Raw genomic sequence first — 26,313 nt, forward strand, 5'->3', positions numbered from 1 at the left:
ATCAGATCTACTTAATTTTCCCCAAAATTGTCCTCCACCTTTCCTCCAGGGATCTAAGAGTGGACAGTGGACACAGAGTTCTCATTTTATTCTCACAACTCTTCCACATATTGACAGGCCAAGAGATAATAAACTGCCCACAGAAACCCCCAAGATACTTTCTTTTTCATATTTGTGAGTTGGCTAAGAAGACTCAGGTGCCTCCACAATCCTACGCAGTCTGATTTCACCTACAAAATCCCTGGTTTTAAACAATGAGACCAGATCAAAAGCTTTCAAAATTATAATTTAAAAAATGGTATAATCAGCATCTAATTACACCAAGGTATGATAGTTTCTTAATGTCTTCAACCCATTAAAAGATATTCTGGGCGGCTGCCAAAACAGATTCCTGCAAATAACATGATTTGCTCAAATCATTTTCTAAACAACAAAATATTGTCAACACTCACAAAACCAAGAGAGCAGAAAAAACCCAAGCCCACAATTTTGGAACATTAATTCATTTTTGCATTGGGGATGGTTTAACGGCAAAATTAGATGCCAATGTGAATGTACTGAAGGAGAGGAAAGTTGAAATGAGGAAAGAAACTCTCCTCAGTTGAAAACCTTGGATGGGGGAATGTTAATAACCTAAGCAAGAAACAACAGACCATATTCATAATATATGTTTTCTACATGCTGTAAAAAAAATCATAGAGATCATTGTACTCAGCAGGGTTTTACAACATTTTTGGCCAAGATTCGTGATTAGGATGACTACATAAACTGTTTATTACTTGTTTCAGTCTGCGGAGCACAAAAGATCCTCAAACTCTTCATTTGTATTGGGGTGTAGAGAGGACTGACAACTCACTGAAGCCTGAAAATGTGCACTAAAACAAGGCCTCTGAGGAAACTGTGGCATTTTATTTTCTGCTTTGCAAGGGTAAGAGAAAGGAGGCATGCTTTTCTGCAAAGCAGTTAGCACAGAAAAGTTTTTCCAGTCCTGGAATTTTTGTAAGGTGGAAGGGCGAACAGAACATACACATGCCAATCACGTGCAACGCTTCTCAGTCAATGTCACATGGGTCTTCGCTTAACACATGCAGAATTCTCCGCGTGCACATGGAGAAAAGGAGCAGACAATGATAATGGCAACTGGATTTTCATGTTTCCCCAAGTCTCAAACAGAAGCAATCAAAATGAATTCATCTCAATGCCTGTGATGGCCAAAGCGTAGCTGTGCACTGTCTGGCGGTTCAAATTAATGGCGAGGAAAGAGATCGCATCAATCAGATTTGCCAAGGAAGACTGGCACAACTTCAATCGAATCTGACGGAGTTCAGTTCTTGCCAAAATGATGGGCCAAGCCTCGGGCTGAAATGTTCTGATTATTCATAATGACATTACAGTCCAGAGCCTTTGATTAATTCAGGATCCAGATATTTCTGCTACTGCAACAGAAGCACCTTGCTCAGCAATGCATCTCCCCTCACGATGCCATCATTAACAGAATGCCATTCTTCAAGAAACCATTGTTTCCACAGTGGCTGCTACAGGGTGCTTAATGGCATAAAAACCCACGTTATGCTTACTCTTCTAACAATTTGCTTTACTAGGCACAGCACACCAAAAAAAAAAAAAAGGTAAATAAAACTAAAATGTTCAACAACTTGGCTGCCCGGGATTGTGCTAAATGAGCCTTCTTCAACACAAAGGAAAAGCATTTGTCTCAATTGTTACAAACAATGTTATCTTTCAACACTTTCCAGAAACCTTCCCCAGACCACCGGGCGGTGGGTTTCTGTCACAGAACAGCCCCGTTTGCAAATAGAGCTCGCCACAATTAATAGCTTTAAGAGAAAAGGGAGAAAATCTGGTCTTCTTACCAAGATATTCAGACAGAAGGAAATTCATTAAGACACAATCTTTCCAATAGGCACAGACCTAAATCTCATTAAAAAGCCACAGTCCCTGTTCAGTTAGAATAGCCCAATGACAGAGAGGAGAGGGAGAATGAGAACGAAGGAGGAAGAAATATACAGGACCTGAACAGAAGAGGCTATAACCATTTGTGCTGGGGCTGCGACATTTAGTCAATTCATTCATAAATTCATCAATTACAAAAAAGCTGCCTCTGGTTGATCAGGCAGCAGTTTTAATGCATTGATGAGTTTTGAGGCAAGTATGTCTAAAAAACCTTAGCCAACCCCTACCTCTCATAAATAGGAAGAAATACCCTTCTAGGATGGTGCCAGCTGGGGCACATTCAAGCATCATCTGAAAACAAAGAAAGCACCAACATCTTCTGATTTCTGCAGGCTTTCCCCTAGCTGAGCAATGCACAGACCAGGCTGTATCTGACAAAGCCATCCTGTTAGATACAATGGGACTTCCTTTCCTCCATTGCCCTTCCCGAACAGATTTGAGGGGGTGCAGGGAGAGGAGAGCCCTGCTGTGCAGGTGGAACTCCTTGTACCAATGTGATGTCTTCTTTGGATGCAGCTGTAGTGTTCAGGTACGCTTTACATGCAAAGGACTGAGAACCTGAGACCAGAAGGATGCATTACCCAGGGCATCAAACCCTTCCCTGCTTCTCTGCAAGTACCAGAAACATGCTTCTAGTGCCAAAATGTGCTTCCACCACCACCCTCAGCTCCAACCAGCTAACCCACATCACTGACAGGCCCAAGATCTTACCCCAAGGCAGAAGATTGCTCCATTTTTGCCTATATTTCCTCAGCTAAATAAGATTCAAAGGGAACTGGAAATGTCTACATGTGACACACCTCCACAACCAACTCCCATGTAAGTTGGATCTTTTTATCAGGTTAATCAGAAAGAATGGAAGGAGGGGTAAAAGTACGATGTTATGATGTCACTGCAGAAAGGAGTTGAATTCAGCATTTGGGGTGAGGGCAATTTTCAGTGACATTCAGTGGAATTCAACATGGAGATTCTGCATTTCCAGTATTACGTTCAATGTGAGTTTCAGCCTAAGACTCAGGGACCAGGCATACTGTGCTGTTTCAAAGACTGAGTCTCTTTGCCTAGAAAAACAGTAAAATGGAGCAGAGGTAAAATGTTGACTAAATACAGTTAGTTTCATCTACAACCCAAGCCCAGGTTTTCCAATGACTCTAGAGAGCAGAGTTTGTCGGAAACCAAACTGCATGTGTTAACACATTTCACAATTACATTTTCATCAGCATCTAGGATGCCAGAATCGCTTATGGGAGCAATTCCCTGACTGAAATATAAAGCATATCTTAGCATGCCCCCTTGCTGGTAGATTATTGTAGAGAGAGAGAAATTCCATGAGGAAGGATGCAAAATGACGACGACTGCACACGGGAGGCAGAAAATGGAAGCGGTAGGGTGGAGCAAGCAACTGAAAGTTGCATTCATCCTGAGCTCAAGGCTGGGAGGGAACTAAACTTTGTCAGCCTCACGCACCTTCTGCCACGGTGGGTACAAAGAGGCCAAGCCAAAGACTCAAGGGAGACCAGGTGTGTGCATGCATGTCTTACAACAGCTGCATTGTTCAGGAGAATCCCAAGGGGTATGTCTCATTACTGCATGCAATCTTACACTCCCTGCTGAGGTTAGAAGAGAACGGAGATCTCCTACTTTGAGCTCCAAGTTTACATACACAGCCCAGAATGCCCACAAGAGCAGCAAGAGCAGATGCAAAAGAAAACTGCAAAGGAGGGAAACCAATGACCCTTTTCTTCTTCAGGCTAAACTCATCCAGTTCCATCAACTTTTTCTCATAGCACTTGGCTTTTTCCATACCCTTGACCATCTTTGTTGCTCTACTCTCAACCGTTTCATTTTGTCCACATCCCTCTCAAAGTGCAGAACTGGACAAAATCCCCCAGATGAGATCCGACTACTGCACTGAAGTATAACTACAGTCGTACCTCAGAAGTCGGACAGGATCCCTTCCGGAAGTCTGTCTGACTTCTGAAACGTTTGACTTCTAAAGTGCGGCTTCTGATTGGCTGCAGGAAGCTCCTGCAGCCAATCAAAAGCCGTGGAAGCCCTGTCGGACATTCGGCTTCCAAAAGAACATTTGAAAACCAGAACACTCACTTCCAGTTTTCAATCGTTCGTGAGCTGAAACGTTAGACTCCCAAACCATTCGGGAGCCGAGGTACGGCTGTTTTACTTCTCATGACTTGGAAATTATGGGAGGAATTCAGTGTAGCAGTATGTGGCATTTCAGCTTGCTAGAATGAACCACTCCCAGCTCCTTCCCCTGTGCTCTGGGTCTGGGGTTTCTCACAACCTCCCAAACCAATTTCAAGGAGGGAAGGAGGCAGAGAGGGGAGAAACTCCTGTTGCATCACTGGAAGACCTAGGGTGGCCTTCCACTAGTGGGACTAGCTAGCTGAATCCTGCCCCTCCAGTTCTTTTAATGCAGCCTAAAATTGCAATAGCCTCCTCCCCCCCCCCATCTAAGACAGAGGAATCTGGGGTGAGAGGACTAAATGTGGCCCTCAAGTCCTCTCCGTCTGGCCCTTGGAACTCTCCCCTGGCCTGGCTTTGCACCCAGAGTGTTTTCACCTGGCTGGAATGTGCCCTTGAACTTTGATCATGTCTCTTGCTTGCTTGCCTGGATAGGGAGGGGTATTTGAGTGTGTGTCGAAACCAGCCTATCACACAAAGGTAACCTACAGATTTGCTGCTCCACACCCATGGACCTGCCCACTACTGCTATATTGTGGTTGGGGAGTTGCACGGAAAGGAATGCTACCCTAGGGTCCAAAAAAGTTCCCTGATCTAAGTCCTCAATAAATAAGTTAAGGAGTACTGGCCCCAGCACAGAGCGCTGAAGCACTGCACCTGAAACCTCTTTCCAGTTGGTTGAGGAATAGCTAATGAACACTTTTGGGGCATGGTTTTCCAACCACTTTTGAATCCACCTGACAGCATTGCCCTCTAGCCTCCATTTAACTAGACGGCACACCAAAAAATATCACGAATAAGTTCTCATCTTCCTTAATGAGATGAATTGCAGAAAATCGCTCTTCCAATCCTCTTACCTTCTCTTTTAATGGTGCAGCCAGCTTACAATTGCTGCAGGTGCAGTCTGAGAGGGCTTCAGGCATGAACACAAGCAAAGCATTCATGCTTCAGGTCATGACCACAGAGCCTTCGTAGGCTTCTTTGGAGGTTCTGCCTTTGCTTCTTCATAGCTTCACACTGCTGGAAGGTTGCTGGGCTCCGGCGGATGGAAGCCAATGAGGCAATTTGGAACACACCAAAAGGACACATGCCTCTTGACCCACGGGTATATAAAGCAGTGAATGCCCTGATCAGCTAGGGTTGCCTTACTCTGGGGATCAAAAACCCGGACACACACCCCCCCACCATACCGAATCTCCTTCGCTTGCCCCCTCCCTACCGCTAACCCCTTCCTCACCTGCCTGTTACCCCCTTCTTCCCTCCCTTCTCTTACCTTTGCCGTCTTCGGCCTCTTGCCCACAATGGGAGGCTGAGTGGCCCCGGGAAGATCACGCAAGGCCTGGTAGCCACCAGGACTGGCACAGGGCCTAGCGCAGCCCCAAGGCCGCGTAAGGCCTGGGGGCAGCCAGGAACAACGCCAGGCCTAGTGCGACCCCCAGCAGGTCACTCCAGGACTCCTGATTCCTAATTCCTGTTCTAGTGTACAGCACCTTCTGAGAACGCCTGTGCCCCACAAAAAAGCCAAAAACATAAAAATAACCTCCCCCAAACCCAGACATTTAATCCAAAATGCAAAAATCCACCTGGGCGGTGGGGCTGGCCCCCCAAAACCGGACGTCTGGCAACCCTACGCATGGCAATCCAGGGTCTTTCTTCAGCAGAGACTGCTGGGAGGGAGTGCAGAGAAGATGCTATCTCCAAGTTCAGTACTACTTACTGGCCTGTTCAGAGCATGGGGCGGGGAGAAGCCAAAGCGCCAATCAGCTTGCAGTGATCTCCAGCGAGGCAAGACAAATTTCAGTAAGCTTATTGGAATTGTCTTGCATCACTGGAGATCACTGCAAGCTGATTGGCGCTTAGGTTTGTCCCCGCCCCATGCTCTGAACATGCTGAACGCATCCATACAAACAGGATACAGCCAGTTATTTCCACCCCAGAGAGTACAGTGGTGCCCCGCAAGACGAACGCCTCGCAAGACGGAAAACCCGCTAGACGAAAGGGTTTTCCGTTTTGGAGGCGCTTCGCAAAACGAATTTCCCTATGGGCTTGCTTCGCAAGACGAAAATGTCTTGCGAGTTCCTGCGGGTTTTTCCCCCTTTTCCCCCCCTTTTCCTAAGCCGCTAAGCCGCTTATCAGCTGATCCGCTGATAAGCCGCTTATCAGCTGATCCGCTGATAAGCCGCTTAACAGCTGATCGCTAAAAGCCGCTAAACCGCTAATAGCGCTAATCCGCTAAGCTGTCAATGAGCTTGCTTCGCAAGACGAAAAAACCGCTATACGAAGAGCCTCACAGAACGGATTAATTTCGTCTTGCGAGGCACCACTGTACTCAAAGGTATGCAGTACCGGCAGCTCTTTTTGTTGTTGTTGAAAAGCATGGCATTTACAGTAACAACTTCATGGTGAGTACGGCATCTATTTTTCTAGGGGGGAAAGCACTGGCATACAGCTCTGAAACCTAGCACCCTATTGGCATGGGAGTGTTTCGAAGCCAATCAGTGTAACTGCAGTTGGAGCGTATCTGCGCATAAGTGAATGCCATGGCTCCGAGGCAAGCAACGTGACATACAAAGAGCTGCTAAAAAAGCAGAGAGATCCAAACCCTACAGATGAATGTGCAAGAGGTGTTTGGGGAGCCATTTCCTTTGTGACAGCCCCCATGCAGAACCCTCGACTTCCTTGCAAAATGCAAGAAAATGAAAGTGTCACGTTCCACCATCAGAAAGACAAACTGACTCGCAATTCCAGGAAGTTGCCCCCTTTTCAAAAAGCCTTGTAGACCTCTGACAAGTTGCTCATCAAGGCAGCCGGTGCATTGCTCTTGAGATGATCAACATGCTGTTGATGTCGAACCAAACTCAACTCAGAGGCAAAGCCTTCCATTTCCTATGTTAAGGTTCTAATCCATAAACCTTCATCATAACCTGCATTTTTAAATAATAATAATAAAAAATCCCAACCTGAATGGAGAGATAATGATACACAATATGAAGACAGCCAATCAGCTGGCTACCCCCCTCCCCAACAATATTCCAACAATCAGCCCCAGCTGCAGGCCAATTAAACTCAACAGTTCACAGGTGTTCATAGAAATGACTAACACAAAAGAAAGTCTTACTTCAAAAATGTTATATTTAAAAGCTTCGAGGTGGAACCAAGAAAGATAAAAGCCAGAATTAAGTTTATTGCCACCCAGTGCTTCACTCTGAAGCAGGTTTCAAGCAAGGCCTCCCCCTGGTATTAAAAGTTTGATGAACATCTGCATTTAAAATATAGGAAATTGGAACACGTGAAGGGTTTTTGAAAAATGCTGGTTGCAGTATCAGATCAGCTCCATAGACATTCACTTATTTTTATAGGTGTGTGGCAATATACAAAAATATATTTGCAAAGTGGGCAAAAGATGGCATGATCTAAGTCAACGCTGCATGTTAGATTGCTGGCAGTGGCACTTCTGTAAATATTGTTGGTGCTCATTCCCCAACCATAATTCTCATTTCCCAAAATAACAATTTCTTTAAATTTTAATGAGAACAAAACCATACCAGGATCACATGGCACACTCTTCAATTCTTATTAAAAAAAGCGAGATGGGGGGAAAGGGGGATGAACATGGGCCCTTTGACAACTCTCAAGGTCCTCTTAAGCCCTCAGTTGACAGAAATTCTCCAGCAAATGAATTCTCATCTCCTCTCTCTGTAGACTAGCAAACAAAAGTATCTGTAAAAACGAATCTCTTTGCGGTCCTATAGCAGAATATGTATACAAATTAACATCCAAATGTCTTTAATTCCCATGATGTGTCTATTAAGCAGCAATTCTCCAAAAGGCTGTTTAGCTATCCAAACAGCAGCCTAAAATTATCATCTTTATAAGCTCCCCATAACTTATTGCTCAGCTCCTATGAAAAGTCATTAATATTGGACTCTCTCTAGCTTAGTCTCACAGGAGATATTCTGCAAAGGGATGCAATAAAACTGCGATTTCTGCCATCATTTCATTAAAAATCCTTGTTAAATTTCTAGCTGAACAGTGTACATAATATGAAAAAATATTCAGGGTGCTTATTAACTATGCTGCTCCTTATGATATGAACTTTTAAAAGAATAATGAAGACTATTTCTAACCTGTAAGAATATTGTTCATTTTCATTGCTATTAAATTTTAATCGGGGCATTGTTTAAAAATGTTTAAGTTTCATTACATTTCAGTGTCTCCTGGAATGAAAGAAAGGCAATGAATTCACCAGCCACAACGCTTGTCACTCATCCATCTCCCCTGCTGACATCTCAATATTATGGGCATTCTGTGTTCGTGGGGCTCAACTTCCCATATGTACCAGATTACATTTTTCCTGGTTTATGCTTGCATAAACGTTTGAGTAATTTGGACCAGAAAAGAAATGGAGCCAGAGAATACTACTCTTCCCCACTAGAAATCCAAAAACGTTTATCACATGTAGAGGGGATATCTATGGGGAAGGGAGGGTGGTATATTCTACAGGCTTGTGATATTAAGACCAACCTATATTACAATCCTCTGTGGAAATATATGCAGTTCACAGGACATGTAGCGTTGACTGTAAGGAAACAGACACTCTTCAGCATAAGAAATACACTGGGTCTGAGAGTGAAAATATAGGAATAATTTGTGAGGTGTTTCGGAGGATTTTTAACACTTGCTGAGGTTTTGAAGCAGGCGTAGGCAAACTCGGCCCTCCAGATGTTTTGAGACTACAATTCCCATCATCCCTGACCACTGGTCCTGTTAGCTAGGGATGATGGGAGTTGTAGTCCCAAAACATCTGGAGGGCCGAGTTTGCCTATGCCTGTTTTTAAGGGTTGTATGTGTGTGTGATGCACCTTATGATATGAACATATGTGTGCACATATCTGTATATATACACACATACACACGTATATGTACACATTTATCTAGCATGCATGCCAACATGTGTGGACATGAGGAATATGATGGGGTAAATGAATTTTAAGTACAGTGGTACCTCGGGTTAAGTACTTAATTCGTTCCAGAGATCCATTCTTAACCTGAAACTGTTCTTAACCTGAAGCACCACTTTAGCTAATGGGGCCTCCTGCTGCCGCCGCGCCGCCTCTGCACGATTTCTGTTCTCATCCTGAAGCAAAGTTCTTAACCTGAAGCACTATTTCTGGGTTAGCGGAGTGTGTAACCTTAAGCATATGTAACCTAAAGCATATGTAACCCGAGGTACCACTGTAACAGCAACATTCTCTCTCCCCCATTGTACATAATTAAGAATAAGCACTCCCCTTTCAAACGAGGTGCAAAAGTGGAAATAAGAATAAAAGAATTCCTGCAACAACTGCATAGATCCAAATGGTGGACTGGATATTCCTTGTACTTGTACAAATGGCACTGACCAAGAGAAATGGGATGGGACATTCCTGAGGGAGAAGAAGAAGAAGGAGAAGAGTTTGGATTTGATATCCTGTCTTTCACTCCCTTTAAGGAGTCTCAAAGGGGCTAACATTCTCCTTTCCCTTCCTCCCCCACAACAAACACTCTGTGAGGTGAGTGGGGCTGAGAGACTTCAGAGAAGTGTGACTGGCCCAAGGTCACCCAGCAGCTGCATGTGGAGGAGCGGGGAAGCGAACCCGGTTCACCAGATTACGAGTCCACCGCTCTTAACCACTACACCACACTGGCTCTCAGAAGCTGAAAACCCTTCACTCCTACAACAGTATGAGAATCTTATGGTTGTCATATGATGGGAACATATCAGGAGGTAAGCAAGCCAAAGTTCAGGAGCCAGAGCAGTGTTGCCCAAACTTTCTATTATCCAATATACTTTTTTATAGATTTAAAAAAATCTCCCCCTAGAATGAAGGGCAAGCATAGTCTCTGCATCTATTAAATACCCCGGTCCACATTGCCTCCCAAAGCTCACACCTTTACTTTTACGCAGTCAGCGGGGGATCAGAGATAGGACTGTGTTTGCTAGACCAATAAGATTCCCCTGGATTTCCCCAGCTTAATATGGGCTAGACTAAGGGATTCTGGTGCAATCCTACTTGTCCACTCGCAGAGAACCAGGGAATCAAGGTTTTAAGGGGCTCCTCTGCTCTGGCAAGTATAATGTGGTGGATGCACTCAACCTTTCTCACGGCACTTTTATTGTGGTCTAGCTCACAGTTAGTGAAAACCAGAGAATAGTTCTATACTGCACACCAACGTTTCCTTCCTCAGCATTTGCACACTTAAATAAACCACTGAAATCAGTCCTAAGAAATACATGTTCTTGTGGGCACAAAGATGGCTGAAATGCAAATGGATGTGCTAATGTGTCAAAACAAAATAAAAAAAATCCTTCCAGTAGCACCTTAAAGACCAACTAAGTTAGTTCTTGGTATGAGCTTTCGTGTGCATGCACACTTCTTCAGATACACTGAAACAGAAGTCACCAGACCCTTCTATATAGTGAGAAGGTGGGGAGGGGTATTACTCAGAAGGGTGGTGGGATTGGGTGATTGGCAGATAGCTGTGATGAGCCTGTTGACGACTCTTAGTGACTGCAATAGGTCTTGCAGGAAAAAGCAAGGGGTGAGAAGGTGAAAAATGGCTTTGTCATGTATAATGAGATAAGAATCCAATGTCTTTGTTCAGACCAGGTCTCTCCATGGTTTTAAGTTTGGTAATAAGTTGCAATTCAGCAGCTTCTCTTTCCAGTCTATTTCTGAAATTCCTTTGTAATAGAACAGCTACTTTGAGATCTTGTATAGAATGTCCTGGGAGATTGAAGTGTTCTCCTACTGGTTTCTCTGTCTTGTGGTTCCTGATGTCAGATTTATGTCCGTTTATTCTTTGGCGTAAGGTTTGGCCTGTTTGTCCAATATAGAGAGCTGAAGGACACTGTTGGCATTTGATGGCATACACAATGTTAGACGATGAGCAATTAAATAGTCCCGAGATGGTATGTGTGATGTTGTTGGGGCCAGTAATGGTGTTGTCCGGGTGTATGTGGCAGCAAAGTTGGCATCTGGGTTTATTGCAGGCTCTGGTGCCAGGCTCTCCTAACCCACAATAATACTACAACCAGACTTAACACGGACACTGGCACCAGAGCCTGCAATAAACCCAGATGCCAACTTTGCTGCCACATACACCCGGACAACACCATTACTGGCCCCAACAACATCACACATACCAGCAAACAACTTCCCAAAGCATTTTCATAGAATCATAGAGCTGAAAGGGACCCAAAGATCATCTGGTTCAACCCCCCGCAATTTACACACACACACACACACACACACACACACACACACACCCCTTATATATTCTATGTATGAAACATCTGGCATTCTAAGGTTTGGATCTTCAGCTGTTCCTGGTGGCTACCAAAAGCCTTGAGCCCATTGCATAAACATGCTCTGATCATAGTGCATACTGGAACTGATTTCCATGTTTATGACACTGCCCATCGTGCACCTATGTGTATGTATGAAACACAACAACTGAACTTGAGGACTATGTTAATTAACATAGTCCTCAGCATAGCTGGTTCTCCATGCAAACATATTCTCACACCAAATGCTACCCTAGAGGTTCTGTTTTCAAGCAAAACCCATACCACAAGTGTTCTGCATAAATCACAACTTAAACATTATTTACGTGTTGCATTTCTAAGTCCTAGAAGTTTTGTAAGAACACCGCAGACACAAAGACTCAAATCGACCAAACACAAAATTGTAGACAGAGATTCAACAGAAACAGTTTCACTTGGAGGTCTTTTCTTTTCTGCCGAGTTATAAATGCCACTGTTACATTACATACTGCTCAATTCACCCCCAACCATGCAAAAGGTTTCATACCAAGACTGTATTGATTTAAGCCAGTTTCATTATTACTAATGCTCTGCTTAATTTTAAAGACAACACGATATTGAGCAGAATAATGCCCTGCATTAATAAACTTTCCCTTGAAATGGCTAGCAGATTTATTGCATTTGGTTGTTCAAATAAACACCAAAATCACTTTCCATAAATCATCATCTGCCTAAAAAGGCAGCCAGCATGGAACTTGATAGAGAAAGAGAGAAAGAAAAGTTATTAAAAAGTGTGTGAAATCTCATTGTAAATGTTAACTGATGCATTTTAATCAGGTACAACATGCCTGGATCGGTTGTGCTGCCCGACCTCGTCTCAGTGAAAATAAAACCAAAAGTCCCCTCATCCACCAGAAGGCTGTTGCACCTGTCACCGATCGCAATGCGATAGTACGCAGTATTGCTACAGCTAAGGTGGGACTATTGTGTTTTAAAGGAAGAAGAAATGTAAAGCATGGAAATAAATATGATCTTCATCCACGACTAAAAATGGCCATTCCACTTGAAATAATTATAACATCCTCCTAACAAAAACAGGCAACAGAAATGCTCACCTAAAATCAATGTCATATTCTTTTTTTAAATGTGAAAGCTCCTATGATTCTGATAGACTCTTTAGCGTGTTTGGAACCAGTTCAAATGAGCAGAAGTTCTAACTGGGCGCCTTTCTTATTTAAGACATATTTTAAAATTCATTCCAAAAGGGAAACTTCCAAAGTGAGATCCTAGACAAAACTGTGTGGCTGGTGAAGACAAAACAAAACAAAACAAAACAGGACCTTTCGAGTGGTGGGCCCACATTAAATGATGTCATTCCTGCAGAGATGAGTCTGGCCTCGTCAATGCCTGATTTTAAGCACGGACTGAAGAGGGAACAGACAGACAAAACAAAAGACACGTCTCTTATGAAAATGCTCATATTGATCTGGGAGCAAATTAAAGGGAATACATTCTGAAAGGTCTATTATGCAGGATAGGTATCCAATGTCCTGAGCACATGAACTCCGGTCTTAAGAGCCTAAGAGGAGATCTCAGGCTCATCTAATCCAGCCGTCTGTTTTCGACAGAGACCAGATACTTAACTTCTGCTATGAAGACAACAGACTTCCCCCTCCCGGCATCCTCAAGTCGCTTGTTCCCCAGAACCTGATATTCAGAGAAACACTGTCTGAACCTGGAGGTTGCTATTAGGCACTGTGGGCTAATATCCACTGATAGACCTTTCCTCCAGGAATTTGTGTAATTCCCTTTGGGCACCATCTAAGCCAGTAACCATTTCCCTAACTTGTAGCAAGGAATTCCATCATGTCAGATGATTGGAATAGGTGACTGGACGTGTTCCTTCTCATTCTAAAAGAGATTGAAACTGAAGAACCCACTGCTAAGGGATTACAAGCAGCACAGCGTCCAATTTCCTTTCCTAATGGAGTCCAGAAAAGAAATACACCCTGGGATTTGCTCTCTCATCTACAATTGCATCAATTATCTTCAAAATGATTCAGGTTTCTGAGGACAGTTCTCTGTACGCCCATCTCCTTTTACCAGCCATTTATTCCCTTCTCCCTTCAGTGGGTGCTGCCAGCACATGCTCAGCACCAATGCATAGGGCTAAAACAGGTTCTCCTTTCATTCCTCCATGAGCTGGTGCTTTGTAAACAGAAAGCAAGGAACACTCTGGGCTGCATCAATAGGAGTATAGCATCTAGATCAAGGGAAGTAATAGTGCCACTGTATTCTGCTCTGGTCAGACGTCACCTGGAGTACTGTGTCCAGTTCTGGGCACCACAGTTCAAGAAGGACACTGACAAACTGGAACGTGTCCAGAGGAGGGCAACCAAAATGGTCAAAGGCCTGGAAACGATGCCTTATGAGGAACGGCTAAGGGAGTTGGGCATGTTTGGCCTGGAGAAGAGGAGGTTAAGGGGTGATATGATAGCCATGTTCAAATATATAAAAGGATGTCACATAGAGGAGGGAGAAAGGTTGTTTTCTACTGCTCCAGAGAAGCGGACACGGAGCAATGGATCCAAACTACAAGAAAGAAGATTCCACCTAAACATTAGGAAGAACTTCCTGACAGTAAGAGCTGTTCGACAGTGGAATTTGCTGCCAAGGAGTGTGGTGGAGTCTCCTTCTTTGGAGGTCTTTAAGCAGAGGCTTGACAACCATATGTCAGGAGTGCTCTGATGGTGTTTCCTGCTTGGCAGGGGGTTGAACTCGAAGGCCCTTGTGGTCTCTTCCAACTCTATGATTCTATGATTCAACCAGCCTCTGAGTTGTCCTTAAAGTGTAAGAATTTCCATTTCAGTCTCTTCCTAATGACACATCTGAGTACAGAATCTACAATGTTAGTCTCTATTTTCAAACCTGTAGGAATTTGCCTAACACTTAAACGTTGCAGAGCAATCAAGTCTGATAGCAGCAGGCTAAATATCAGTTTCTGAAAATAAATTTTATACGAATGTATTCTCCAGACAATTTGACTTTTAAATGTTTAAAAGTGACATCTTTATGCAAGCGAACACTGGCTGAGGCAATAGCTACAAAACCTGGACATTTCCCCCGCATCCTTGTGCTTTTCATAATAACCTGTTAAAAGCACAGCTGGCTGCAATGCAGCCTTTTACTGTTTTCCCTTGGAATAATTTACTGCTCTTCTGACCTATAAACAGATAGCCATTACTGTGACTTAGCACCACAAAACATTCTGGACACATGCTCGGAGGTGATGCGTGCTTTTAAATATTGCATGTGTGAAAGCTTTTATAACCAGGTCTTTGTGAAATGGAAACATTACATTTCCTTAAGCAATGTTGCATACCTTTAAGCACCAAGCAGAAACAGTCTTCTTGTCCCAGGCTTTGACCAAGTAAACCAGCTATTGCCTTTTAAACTTTTTTAAGGGGGTGTATTGTTTTTGTTTGTTACTATGATATGTATTTTTGTCTGGTATAATAGTAATAGTAATAATAATAATAATAATTTTGAGCAGGTGATTTGTTGCTGCAAGGTTTCCATGCTTGTCTTTCCCCTTGAACGAAGAGCCACCCATTTTTGGCTTTTATGAGGGTTGATTAAACTTAGAATCTCAGTGCTTGATGTTTTCGTTGATCTCACTGGCTGACCTATTTTTCAACCAAACCCTACTCAAAAAAGCAAAACAAATAACATGCAGTGAGGTTTCTGCTTCATCCATTGTCGTTACCGTGGGACTGTGGTAATGGGAACCACCTGTCTGTTATGTGGTTCATTGCGCCCATCTACCCTTTAAAACAGCTTTTCTCAACCTGTGAGTCCCCAGATGTTGTTGAACTACAACTCCCATCAGCCCTAGCTAGCAAGGCCAGAGCTCAGGGACGATGGGAGTTGTAGTCCAACAACATCTGGGGACCCACAGGTTGAGAACCGCTGCTTTAAAAGCTTATTGAGAGGCCTGGATATAATTGAATTATGTGTCGCAGAAGCCAAGTTTTCTCAGAGAAGTTACGTGCAAATAAAAAATAAATGAATAGAGGACGTGCCCTCCTCCAATCCAAACTGGGACTGTTGCAGGGAGAGGTGGCCTTAACCTTTGTCCTCCCCGTCTTCATCCTAATGGCGCCACGCTGCCTCCTTTTTGTATTTGGTCCCCTATCTCGCTGAACTTGGGAAGGTAGAAATGGCATGTAGAGTAGACTTCTCGGGCGGCTGTTTATTAAGTTCATAGAATCATAGAGTTGGAAGAGACCACAAGGGCCATCGAGTCCAACCCCCTGCCAAGCAGGAAACACCATCAGAGCACTCCTGACATATGGTTGTCAAGCCTCTGCTTAAAGACCTTTGGTTGGAATTAGCAGAAATCTGCCTTCTGGATTCTGTGCTGATTCTTAGGAGGACTTTTGATTTATTGCCCCATCTCTTAAAAACTTCCTGGTGTCCATCCCAAATAACTCAAAGCAGCAGTTTTATTCCTTAGATGAGGAAAGCTATGTGCCTCCATTTTCCTTATGGCAACCATTCATGTATCTTATGACTTATGGTTCCTCCTTCTTTTTCTTCATGCTGAACAAGTTCTAAGCAAGCCACTAATAGCTTTGGTTGCTTTTTCATTTGCTGTCTCATCTGACTGTCAAAAACACTGAAACTGCCTTGGTCGCACTGGTTGATGATCTCCGGTGGGCTAAGGACAAAGGTGAGAGCTGTTTCCTAGTTCTGCTGGATCTCTCAGCGGCGTTTGATACCATCGACCATGACATCCTTCTGGACCGTCTTGAGGGGCTGGGAGCTGGGGGCACTGTCATACAGTGGTTCCGCTCCTTCCTCCTGGGCCATGTTCAGAAAGTGGTGGGGGGGGATGAGTGTTCAGACCCCTGGGCTCTCACTTGTGGGGTGCCTCAGGGTTCTGTCCTCTCCCCCATGCTTTTCAACATCTACATGCAGCCGCTGGGAGAGATCATCAGGGGGTTTGGGCTGGGTTTTCATCAGTATGCGGATGATACCCAGCTCTACCTCTCTTTCAAATCAGAACCAGTGACGGTCCTGTGTGAGTGTCTGGAGGCGGTTGGAGGATGGATGGCGGCTAACAGATTGAGACTGAATCCTGACAAGACAGAAGTACTGTTTCTGGGGGACAGGAGGCGGGCAGGTGTGGAGGATTCCCTGGTCCTGAATGGGGTAACTGTGCCCCTGAAGGACCAGGTGCGCAGCCTGGGAGTCATTTTGGACTCACAGCTGTCCATGGAGGCACAGGTTAAATCCGTGTCCAGGGCAGCTGTGTACCAGCTCCATCTGGTACGTAGGCTGAGACCCTATCTGCTCGCAGACTGCCTCGCCAGAGTGGTGCATGCTCTGGTTATCTCCCGCTTGGACTACTGCAATGTGCTCTACATGTGGCTACCTTTGGAGGTGACCCGGAAACTACAACTAATCCAGAACGCAGCAGCCAGACTGGTGACTGGGAGCAGCCACCGAGACCATATAACACCGGTCTTGAAAAACCTACATTGGCTCCCAGTACGTTTCCGAGCACAATTCAAAGTGTTGGTGCTGACCTTTAAAGCCCTAAACGGCCTCGGTCCAGTATACCTGAAGGAGCGTCTCCACCCCCATCGATCTACCCGGACACTGAGGTCCAGCACTGAGGGCCTTCTGGCAGTTCCCTCACTGCGAGAAGCCAAGTTACAGGGAACCAGGCAGAGGGCCTTCTCGATAGTGGCGCCCTCCCTGTGGAACACCCTCCCACCAGGTGTCAAAGAGAACAACAACTACCAGACTTTTTGAAGACATCTGAAGGCAGCCCTGTTTAGGGAAGCTTTTAATGTTTGATGTATCACAGTATTTTAATATTCTTTTGGAAGCTGCCCAGAGTGGCTGGGGAAACCCAGCCAGATGGGTGGGGTATAAATAATAAATTATTATTATTATTATTATTATTATTATTATTATTATTATTATTATTATCTAAATCAGGAGAGTCTGCAAGACCTGGACAAGTGCTTGGGACTGGTGGTGGGTTGGCAAGATGAAGGCACTGTGGGAGGTGGTTCCTAAGTCTGGGACATTGGTCAATTGCCGGCTTTGGATGGGGTCGTGAAAGAGGAGATTCAGAGTCTGAAAGTGCTCCTGGATCTATCTCTGTCACTAGAGGCCCAGGAGACCTTAGTGGATTGGTGTGCCTTCTACCAGCTTCATCTGCTAAAACAACTGCAGCCATTTCTTGCCTAGGATAGTCTGGTCACTGTAGCCCATGTACTGGTAACCTCCAGGCAGGATTACTGCAACGTGCTCTATGTGGGGCTGCTGCTGAGGTTGGCCCAGAAGCTGGTACAAAATGTGGCAGCTCAACACTGGGACAGAATATCGCCAATGCGTTACTCCACTGTTGAAAGAACTACAGTGGCTGCCAATGAGCTACTGGGCTAAATTCAAGCCACAAAAATTCCTACACAGCTTGGGGCCAGGATACCTGAAAGACCATGTCACCTCTTATGCATCCAGTTGGTCACTGTGCTCTGCAGGCGAGGGCTTCCTGCAGATACCGTCTTATCAAGAGGTCTGTTCCACACAATGTGGAACGTTGGGCATTTAGTGTTATGCCACCTTCCCTTTTGAATTCCCTTCCCTTGAAGATCAGACAGGCACCATCTCTATTGGCGTACTGAAGACCTTCTTCATTCTATTGAACTTTCTCAGTCTGAATTGGTACTGGAAATATTGAAAAGACTTTCAAAAGAAAGATTTTTCCAGGGTAATTAGTGTGACTTGCTTACTTCCAAGGACAGAGCGTTCAAGTGGCAGAAAGACTGCCAATGGCCGGGATCTGATTTACACGCAGAGAGATCCAAGACCCTGCCATATTTGGAACTGGGATCAGTTGGCAATCCCCTGGTATACTTCCCCTTCCCTGGGTCTGCGTGCCAGAGAACTATTTGCAGGTGGCTAATGGTAAAGGATAACCAGACTGCCTTATCCTATTTATGTCAAGAATATGTGTCATGCTGTGGACAGCAAGACAAATCAGGGTCTAATTAGCTCAGTCAATTCCTTCAGTATTATCCTTTCAGTCTACATTGAGTTATTAAAGCCATGGAAATACAACACTACCGAGACAGCAATGATGGAAGTAAGATGTCAGAAGCTTATTAACTGGAGTTTGAGGATGCAGCTGCAAAACAGACAAACTATGATAAATACAAATTGGCTAAATGGTAATCCATACCGTTGCCTTACGTTTTTTAAGCATACTTACAAACAAGCTCTGTTGCCTCATATACCACTGGTCAAGAGTGGGTTAGCGGCTACTTAAATAGCAGGCAGTATGGTGGGAGCTTCAAGTATGAACAAGGAGTCTTGATGCAAAAAACAACAACAAACCACTATTCAACAACAGCCTCTATTCACAAGTGAAACCAACTTAACATGTATCACTGCTTTTACTTGCATTTATCCCTTGGTAACTTTGCCTTCGTTCCTCTCCTATTGCCTAATGTAGACTCTGTTCTTTGCGACACAGGCCTATCTTTTGTTTTGCTGCAATCAGCATGTATACTGACACAATATTTATAAGAAGAAAGATAATAACTTATTTAAAGAAGGACAGTGTCACAGAAAATTTAAAGGCTATTCTGTTATGGATTTTATGTACTGTATATGGGGAAAACCCAACAACACTTGAGACACACACACACACACACACACACACACACACTCCAGTTATTCACCCAGCTTCACTCAAAACAGAATCTGAAAGTCACAATTAAACACAGCAGAACCTTAAGCAAAATCACATGGAAATTCAAAATTTGGGGGGGAGGGCAGTCCACAGTGGGGATGGGGTCACCTTTCTATAGAGTCCAACATCTGCCTCTGACCATAATCAGAAGCAGGTGTCTTTAGTGGAAGAGCAGAACAAAGAGCACATGAAAAGATTTGGACTCACTCCATTTTTAGCAACTTTTTACCACTAAGCTAAAGAACTTTACAATGAAAAGAGTATCACACACTCACACCCATTTAGCAGACATAAAGACGGATGCTCACAAAAGGAATGGTGACAGCCAGCTTTACAACAGTCACATAATCTGGAAATCTCATATACGGCTTCTGCTTATTAGTTGGATAGATAACAGGATGCCTGCAATGTACATATAGAAATACTCCTCTCAGAGCCCAGCTGGGCTGGCAAATCTTGATCAGGTGGTTGAGTGTCCCTTTTATACAGGATCCTCTCCAGTGAAATAGCCCCATTTGCTATTACCCTCTGATCTCAGGATGAAACTTGAAATGGATTGAGGCACCCATCCACGTATGCAAGAAAACGTGCAATTTTGCAAAGCAGATGCTCAAAACAAGTACCCCAAGGACTAAATTATATTTGAAGGATTGTTTGGTGCTGTTTAGTGCTCCACGTCTGGATGGGGCGGGGGGGGGGAGGTTCACTCCTCAAGGTAGTTTGGAAGAAAGCTGATACTGATTGATATCTTGGCAAAAGCTGGTTTCTCAGGTTTGATTAAAACCAAACATCCAAAAACAATCACATCTGGGATTCAAGAGCTCTGTAGTCTCCAGTAACCCTCCTGTCTGGTGGTGACTTCCAGTTTTCATAGAATCTTAGAGTCATCTGGTCCAACCCGCCGCTGCAATGCAGGAATCTCAGCTAAAACATCCATGACAGATGGCCATCCAACCTCTGCTTTAAAGCCTCCAGGAAGAAGAGTCCACCACCTCCCGTGGGAGTCTGTTCCACTGCTGAACAGCTCTTACTATCAGAAAGGTTTTCTGTATGTTTAGTCGGAATCTCCTTTCTTGTAACTTGAAGCCACTGGTTCAAGCCCTACCCTCAAGAGCAAGAGAAAACAAACATGTTCCATGTTCCATCTTCCATGTGACAGCCCATAAGATATTTGAAGATGGCTATCTAATCTCCTCTGTCTCCTCTTTTCCATGCTAAACAGATCCAGCTCCTTCAAGCGCTCCTCGTACGCTCCTCATATGTTTATCCTTTCCATCTAAAATGAAGGGCCACTGTACAGCAGTAGACCACGTGCTTTGAGTACAGAAGGTCCCAGATCCAGATCCAACCCTTGGTACCTCCGGATAGGGATGGGACAGACTCCCTTCCTGAAACCTTACAGACCAGGCGCCCCCAAACTTGGCCCTCCTGATGTTTTGGGACTACAATTCCCATCATACGACATATGATATCTTTATTGTCACTATCCCATACAGAACAATGAAACTGAAAATCTACATAAAACATTCAAAAACCCCTAAAAACTCTGAAACCGCATTTTTAAATACAATATACTATAGAGACTCCTTATGCTGCGTTTAGAACCAGAATTGCATTTGCGTAGAAACTGTTTCTCAGGCGGCTAGTCCTGGTCTTTATAACCCTATACCTTCTTCCAGAAGGCAGAAGCTGAAAGAGATCATTTCCGGGGTGCGTACCATCTTGCGCTATCTCTGCAGCTTTCTTATGGCACCTGACAGCATAGATTTGATCTAAGGTGGGAAGAGTGTACCCAATTATTCTCTCCGCAGTCTTTACAACCCTGGACAGCGTTGTTTTTTCCCTGGCCGTGCAGCTCCCAAACCACACGCACAGACCAGAAGTTAATACACTCTCCACAGTACAATGGTAAAATGCCATCAACAGGTCCTTTGAGAGATTGTTTTTCCGGAGGATTCTCAGAAAATATAACCTCTGCTGTGCTCTCTTCATCAGGCCTTTGCTGTTTTCTCCCCAGGTTAGGTCATCCCTGACCACTGGTCCTGTTAGCTAGGGATGATGGGAGTTGTAGTCCCAAAATAGCTGGAGGGCCAAGTTTGGCCATGCCTGTTCCAGACAATACTGAGCTAGATGAGTTAGTGGTCTAACTCAGCAAAAGGCAGCCTCCTATGTTCCTGGGGCAGCTTGTTTTCTTCGAGCTCTGGCCTTTGCACCCCTATAGAGTCCCATGGAGAAAGGCTCCTCCTAAGCCTCTAGCCAACTCCTGCATCCTTCAAGAGTACTAGTCCAGGATTCAAAAATAAACCTACTACATCTTGGAGAGTGCAGAACTGCTCCACTAGCTTTTCCTCTTTCCACTTCAGCCACAAACAATTGCCAACAAACCCAAAAGACAAGGGATTTGCAGATGTAGTGAACATTAAAAGTAAGAAACCAAAGTGCCGCCAGCTGTACTCACAAACAAACGGATTAATGTGAAAAAGGGGTGGCCTGGCAAATAATTTTGCCCTTCCTGCCACGGGAGAGGTTCAAAACAGCCCCCGTGCAGAGGTTCATTCGGCAATGGAGCAAAGAAGCACAGGTCCTCTAAGTTGCAAAGCATTTCCACAATTTCTCGCCAAAATAAATTGGATTCTTTCCACTGTTTGAGATGGCAGCGAAGCAAGGACTGTATAATTAGGTCAGAGCTGATTACCTAGAACAAGGGCAATTTTCTTTACATCCAAGTAAAGCTTCATGAAAAGCAGCAAAGAAAGTGCATTTGGGAGTAGCTGAGAGACTGTCTAAAATCTTTCTTGATGAAAGCGATTTAACTACATTTTAATATAGATGGTATTTTCTATTAATGTCAGGGCAGAAACTTATTGCTCCACATATCTCATCACAAGGGCTATCTCTGCATCTGTCTGAGTCAACTTCAGTGACCACTTCAATATTCACTTTACAATTAATGCTGCTTTTTTATGGCTCGCTAGAAAGTAAACCAATTTCAGCCCAGCTCCTCAGTATTGAATTTATTATAAAAAGTTATGTACTTAAAACTCCTATAATGAAACCAGAGGCATCATGAGATATTAACCTAGAGTTAATGCTGAGAAAGCCGGTTTGAATAATTCAATTCATGTCACCTTAAGTATCTTTTCAAATGGAATTAACTTTATCTCACACACAAAAAAGGAAGCGCCACGTTCCAGCTACTGATTATTGACTCCACGAGGGCTCCGTCTTAAATCATCACGGCACCATTTTCCCCAGTAAGTTTGTGGGGCTCTTGCCAAGACAGATGCTCAGAATGGAACGCCAGGCTGTCAGCCGAGGGCCGCCTGGACTCCACCCTCCGAGAAAAGGTTCTTCCGCATCCCAGAGACGAACCAGTGGAGCTGAACCAAGAGCTCGCTGGATTCACAGTTTGGACGGGATGCAGGGTTCCTGCAAAGTTTTTTCTCAATGTCAGTGCCTCTAACAATATCAGGCACTGTTTTCATCATCGTTCAGATGGCTTTAAAAGAAGAATTTGACATTCATGGATCCATTAAGGATGGCAACATGGTACTGAGCTATTAGATGAATCTGCGCCATGAAAACCCAGCTGGCCACAAGCCTTGTGTCCCTGGCAGACCAGAGTGGTGTGTAGTCACAGAAAAGAAAGTTTTTGGGGAAATAACAGCACCAAGAACAGGATGAGAAAGCAGACAATTCTGGTTACAAAGAAGAATCATATCCAGAAACTGCAGAAATATATCACTGTAGATTATACTGAGCTAAAGGAATAACGCCGCTTCCTATGTTCATATGCCACAGAAACCTAGTGCGCTCTGTGTTCGTTTATTCTCTCTTAGAACTGAGATTATCCACTGCATTTGGAAGTTGGGCGAATGTGGAAGAAGGAAGGAATTGGACAGTGTCGCAAATCTGGGAAGAGATGTCGAACCAGGACTGATAGCAGCATCTACCTTTTCAAAGTCTGCCATTCGCCAAAGTATTGCAGAAGGTCTCAGCTGTATTCTTCAGTGTTAAAAGGCCACCAGTCCACTCCTTCATGGATCCAATGAAATCAGGTCGTAAAGCAATACCAGTGAGACAAACACCCCCAAGGTACCACAGCACTTGCAGTCTTTGCTGCTGCAAAGAACATGGGTTGATTCACACATGCATGTCCCTGAGGTCCTAAGATTACTGTGCTTCTGAAACAACAGAGAAAACCCTTGCACGAGACTCTGAAGCACCACAGAGCCTTTTGAAACTGAAATTCTGACTTGGGTACAGTCGATGCTCCAAAAGCTTTAGCAACATGACTTGTTTTATTCAGGGAAACAACTACCGCAAGAGTAAGACCATACACTTTTGACTAAACTCACCTTATGCCATTCTTCTCCCAAAGTGGGGGGGGGGGGCGGCATTTAAAAGTATATTTTTATATGATGTTCACATCACAGTAAATCTCCTCTGTATGCCTCCATAAAGCTGTTGGAGAACAAAGACTAAGACCCTTGCCTGAAGTGACACCCAAATTGCAGAACTTCCGTTCTGGATGTAGGCACCTGACATTTTTTACTATCTTTTAGGCACCATGCAAAGTCTGTCCCATGTTTAATGGCAGGTGTAACTGCCCCCTGGCTGGTTCCACCTCCAGTCTTGGGAATGGTGCTCCCCAAACTCCAAGAGCTGTTGGGGGCTCCTGCTGGCTCCAGACTACAGCTCACATAGAGGACGTACTAGGCTTTCCCGCAGCAGCTGTTTTATCTTAAAAAGCAGGTAGGGCAGCAAGCATCCAACAGAAAGAGAGCTGGGATGGAGGGGTGTTGGTTCTTGTAGAAAAGGTCCTTCCCATTCACTGCAGCGCTGCAGTGGTGAGAAGGAGGAGGACAACGAAAGAGAGCCCTGAAGCCCAGCTGCCTTTTGAGGAGAGGAGAAGGACAGCCAACAGAGTATCAGAAGGGCAAACAGTCCAGCCAGGTCTTTCAAGAAGGATGTGACAATAAAACTGATGGAGACTATCTGTCAGGAGGCTTAGAAGGAATATCTGGGTAGGTTCATTCCAGGGAGAATGGGGTTCCTCCCTCCTTCATTGCTGTGCTCTTAGTTTGTAACTGGACTTAAACTGCTCAAGTCCAGAGCTTATAACCAGCTCCAGTACTTTTTGCTGGTTCAGTACCCTGCCCCCTGCAGGGGCTGCCATCTGCCTTCAGGAGCTAGGGCTGCAAATGTGCCCCACTGGCCCAAAAAGGCTGGCGGCCCTTGGACTTGGCAGAAGTTCTACGCCACAGGGGGTGCGGAGCAGTCCATAGGTCCTAGCTCAATAGGAAAAGCCAGATCTCTTTCTGCCTGGCAGTCACCAGCACCTCCTCTGTTCTATGTGGCATTTATGGTGGAGCTGGGATATGTTACCCTGGTCAGTGGCCTTTATGGAAGGTGGTCCCTCCCTGTTCTCACCACACCCTTCAACAGTTGAACTGCTGTTTTATAGTTGCTGGATCAGTGCTCTTTCATCTTCTGTTTTAATCTATTGTTGTGGTTTTTTATGTTTTTTCTATTGTTTTATACGATATGCTCTCTTATTGGGCTTGGTTCCAGGAAGAAGGCGGGGAGGCAAAATGAAACGTACTTTGTGTGTTGGAAAGCAAAGCACACTATGATCAATGGTTTCACTGTGCTGCTGATCCAGAGATGCCTTTCAGCTGGGATTTCTCCCCTCTAGGCCCCACGAGAAGGGAAGGGTGCCTGGAGGATTCGCCACCTTTAGGGAAGCACAGCAGGTTTAAATGCTCCAACTTTTGCCGTTGGAGCCCCATGGCTGCAGGTGCCATTTCAATAGGATGACGAATAGCAACCATCCAAAATGAAACAATGCTGTTGGAAGGGATGAGGCACTTACCTGCTGCTCCTTCTGCTTGGCAGCCTCAAGCTCCGAAAGAGAGTATGTGAGCTTTTCTTGCTGCTCCGAGAGATACTTCTGATAAAGGCTCAAAAGTTCCTGGCACTCTCTGTATTGCTGCTGCAGAGGTGAGATAGCAAGTTAAGGACAAAAACATTTCTCATGGATGAGGGAGTGGGAAGGAGGGGCGGGGGAGAAATGAAGTCAAACACATTATTCTGTGCAAATCTGATTTAGCTGTCCAGGTAAGAAATCAGAGCAAAATACATGAGCCATACAGCAAGAAGATGGACTCTTTCAGATTGTCTAGAGAGAATAAGTTATAACTACATAAACAAAATATTCATCTCCTTTCATCTAGATTCCTGACTAAATGCGAGAACCCTGCTACATGGGCCAAATATTACTGAGTTTTGCCTTGCAATTTGGGCCATGTAGAGATTGCCTTAATTTATACAAATCCTCCCTCTACAGGGCTTTGCACAACATGCTCATTCTCCCACAAGCCACCAGTTTCTGGTGCCCAATCTTCCCATGCCTCCAACACACAACATTGGGTGTTTGCCTGGTCAAATAATGAACCATCTTTTAAGCATTCCCTTTAAACAAAAAACAATATGATGTAATCATCAGCATCCTAGACAATTCAGCATCCTAGACAAACAAAACTAGACAATTGTTCTTGTGAAGCAATTAAATTAACTTTCAATGAAATTATCGGAACCTTTAACAATATGTTTCTACAAATGTGAATGGTGAATAGGCCTTTCTCCCTACTGGCTTTTATCCCAGAAAACCAGGATCCAATGTTACCTTTTTAAAAAACGATGAAATTAAAAACAGGAAGTAAAGTAATAGCAATTAACAACAGAGTACACAGCAAGCCCATTTTTAAGGACAGTTGTGCTAGGGAGGCAGCAAGCCAATTCTTTTTTTCCCTCTTTTTTCCCCATTTTATTTATTTATTAACATTCTTATACTACATCAGTAAACATTGTCATATTACGTTACAGAACTTACTATAATATAATTTCCAACATGCATACAAAAATTATATGCAAATTTTATATACCTAAAAAGAAAATGAAACAAAAAAGAAAGAAAGAAAGAACAAAGAAAAAAACTAATTTTTCAAAGCCAATTCTACAGTCAACATCAACACCTTGTTTTGTGTAAAAAAAACAAGAT

General features: G+C 44.1%; 1 protein-coding gene across 8 annotated transcripts in view; it reads right to left on the reverse strand.

Annotated features, from left to right (window-relative positions):
• KIAA1328 overlaps window positions 1–26,313 on the reverse strand; it is a gene marked incomplete at its 5' end in the record, with an annotated part of 249,014 nt that overhangs the window by 102,720 nt on the left and 119,981 nt on the right. For 7 of the 8 annotated variants that reach the window (XM_079994888.1, XM_079994893.1, XM_079994889.1 and 4 more), the window contains one exon: window positions 25,126–25,253. In XM_079994888.1, the coding sequence (XP_079851014.1) occupies window positions 25,126–25,253 (128 nt within the window). The remainder of the gene's footprint in view (window positions 1–25,125; window positions 25,254–26,313) is intronic. The other variant, XM_079994895.1, reaches the window with a different exon arrangement.

Source organism: Podarcis cretensis (assembly GCF_951804945.1).
Source record: "Podarcis cretensis genome assembly, chromosome: 11".
Classification (NCBI taxonomy): domain Eukaryota; kingdom Metazoa; phylum Chordata; class Lepidosauria; order Squamata; family Lacertidae; genus Podarcis; species Podarcis cretensis.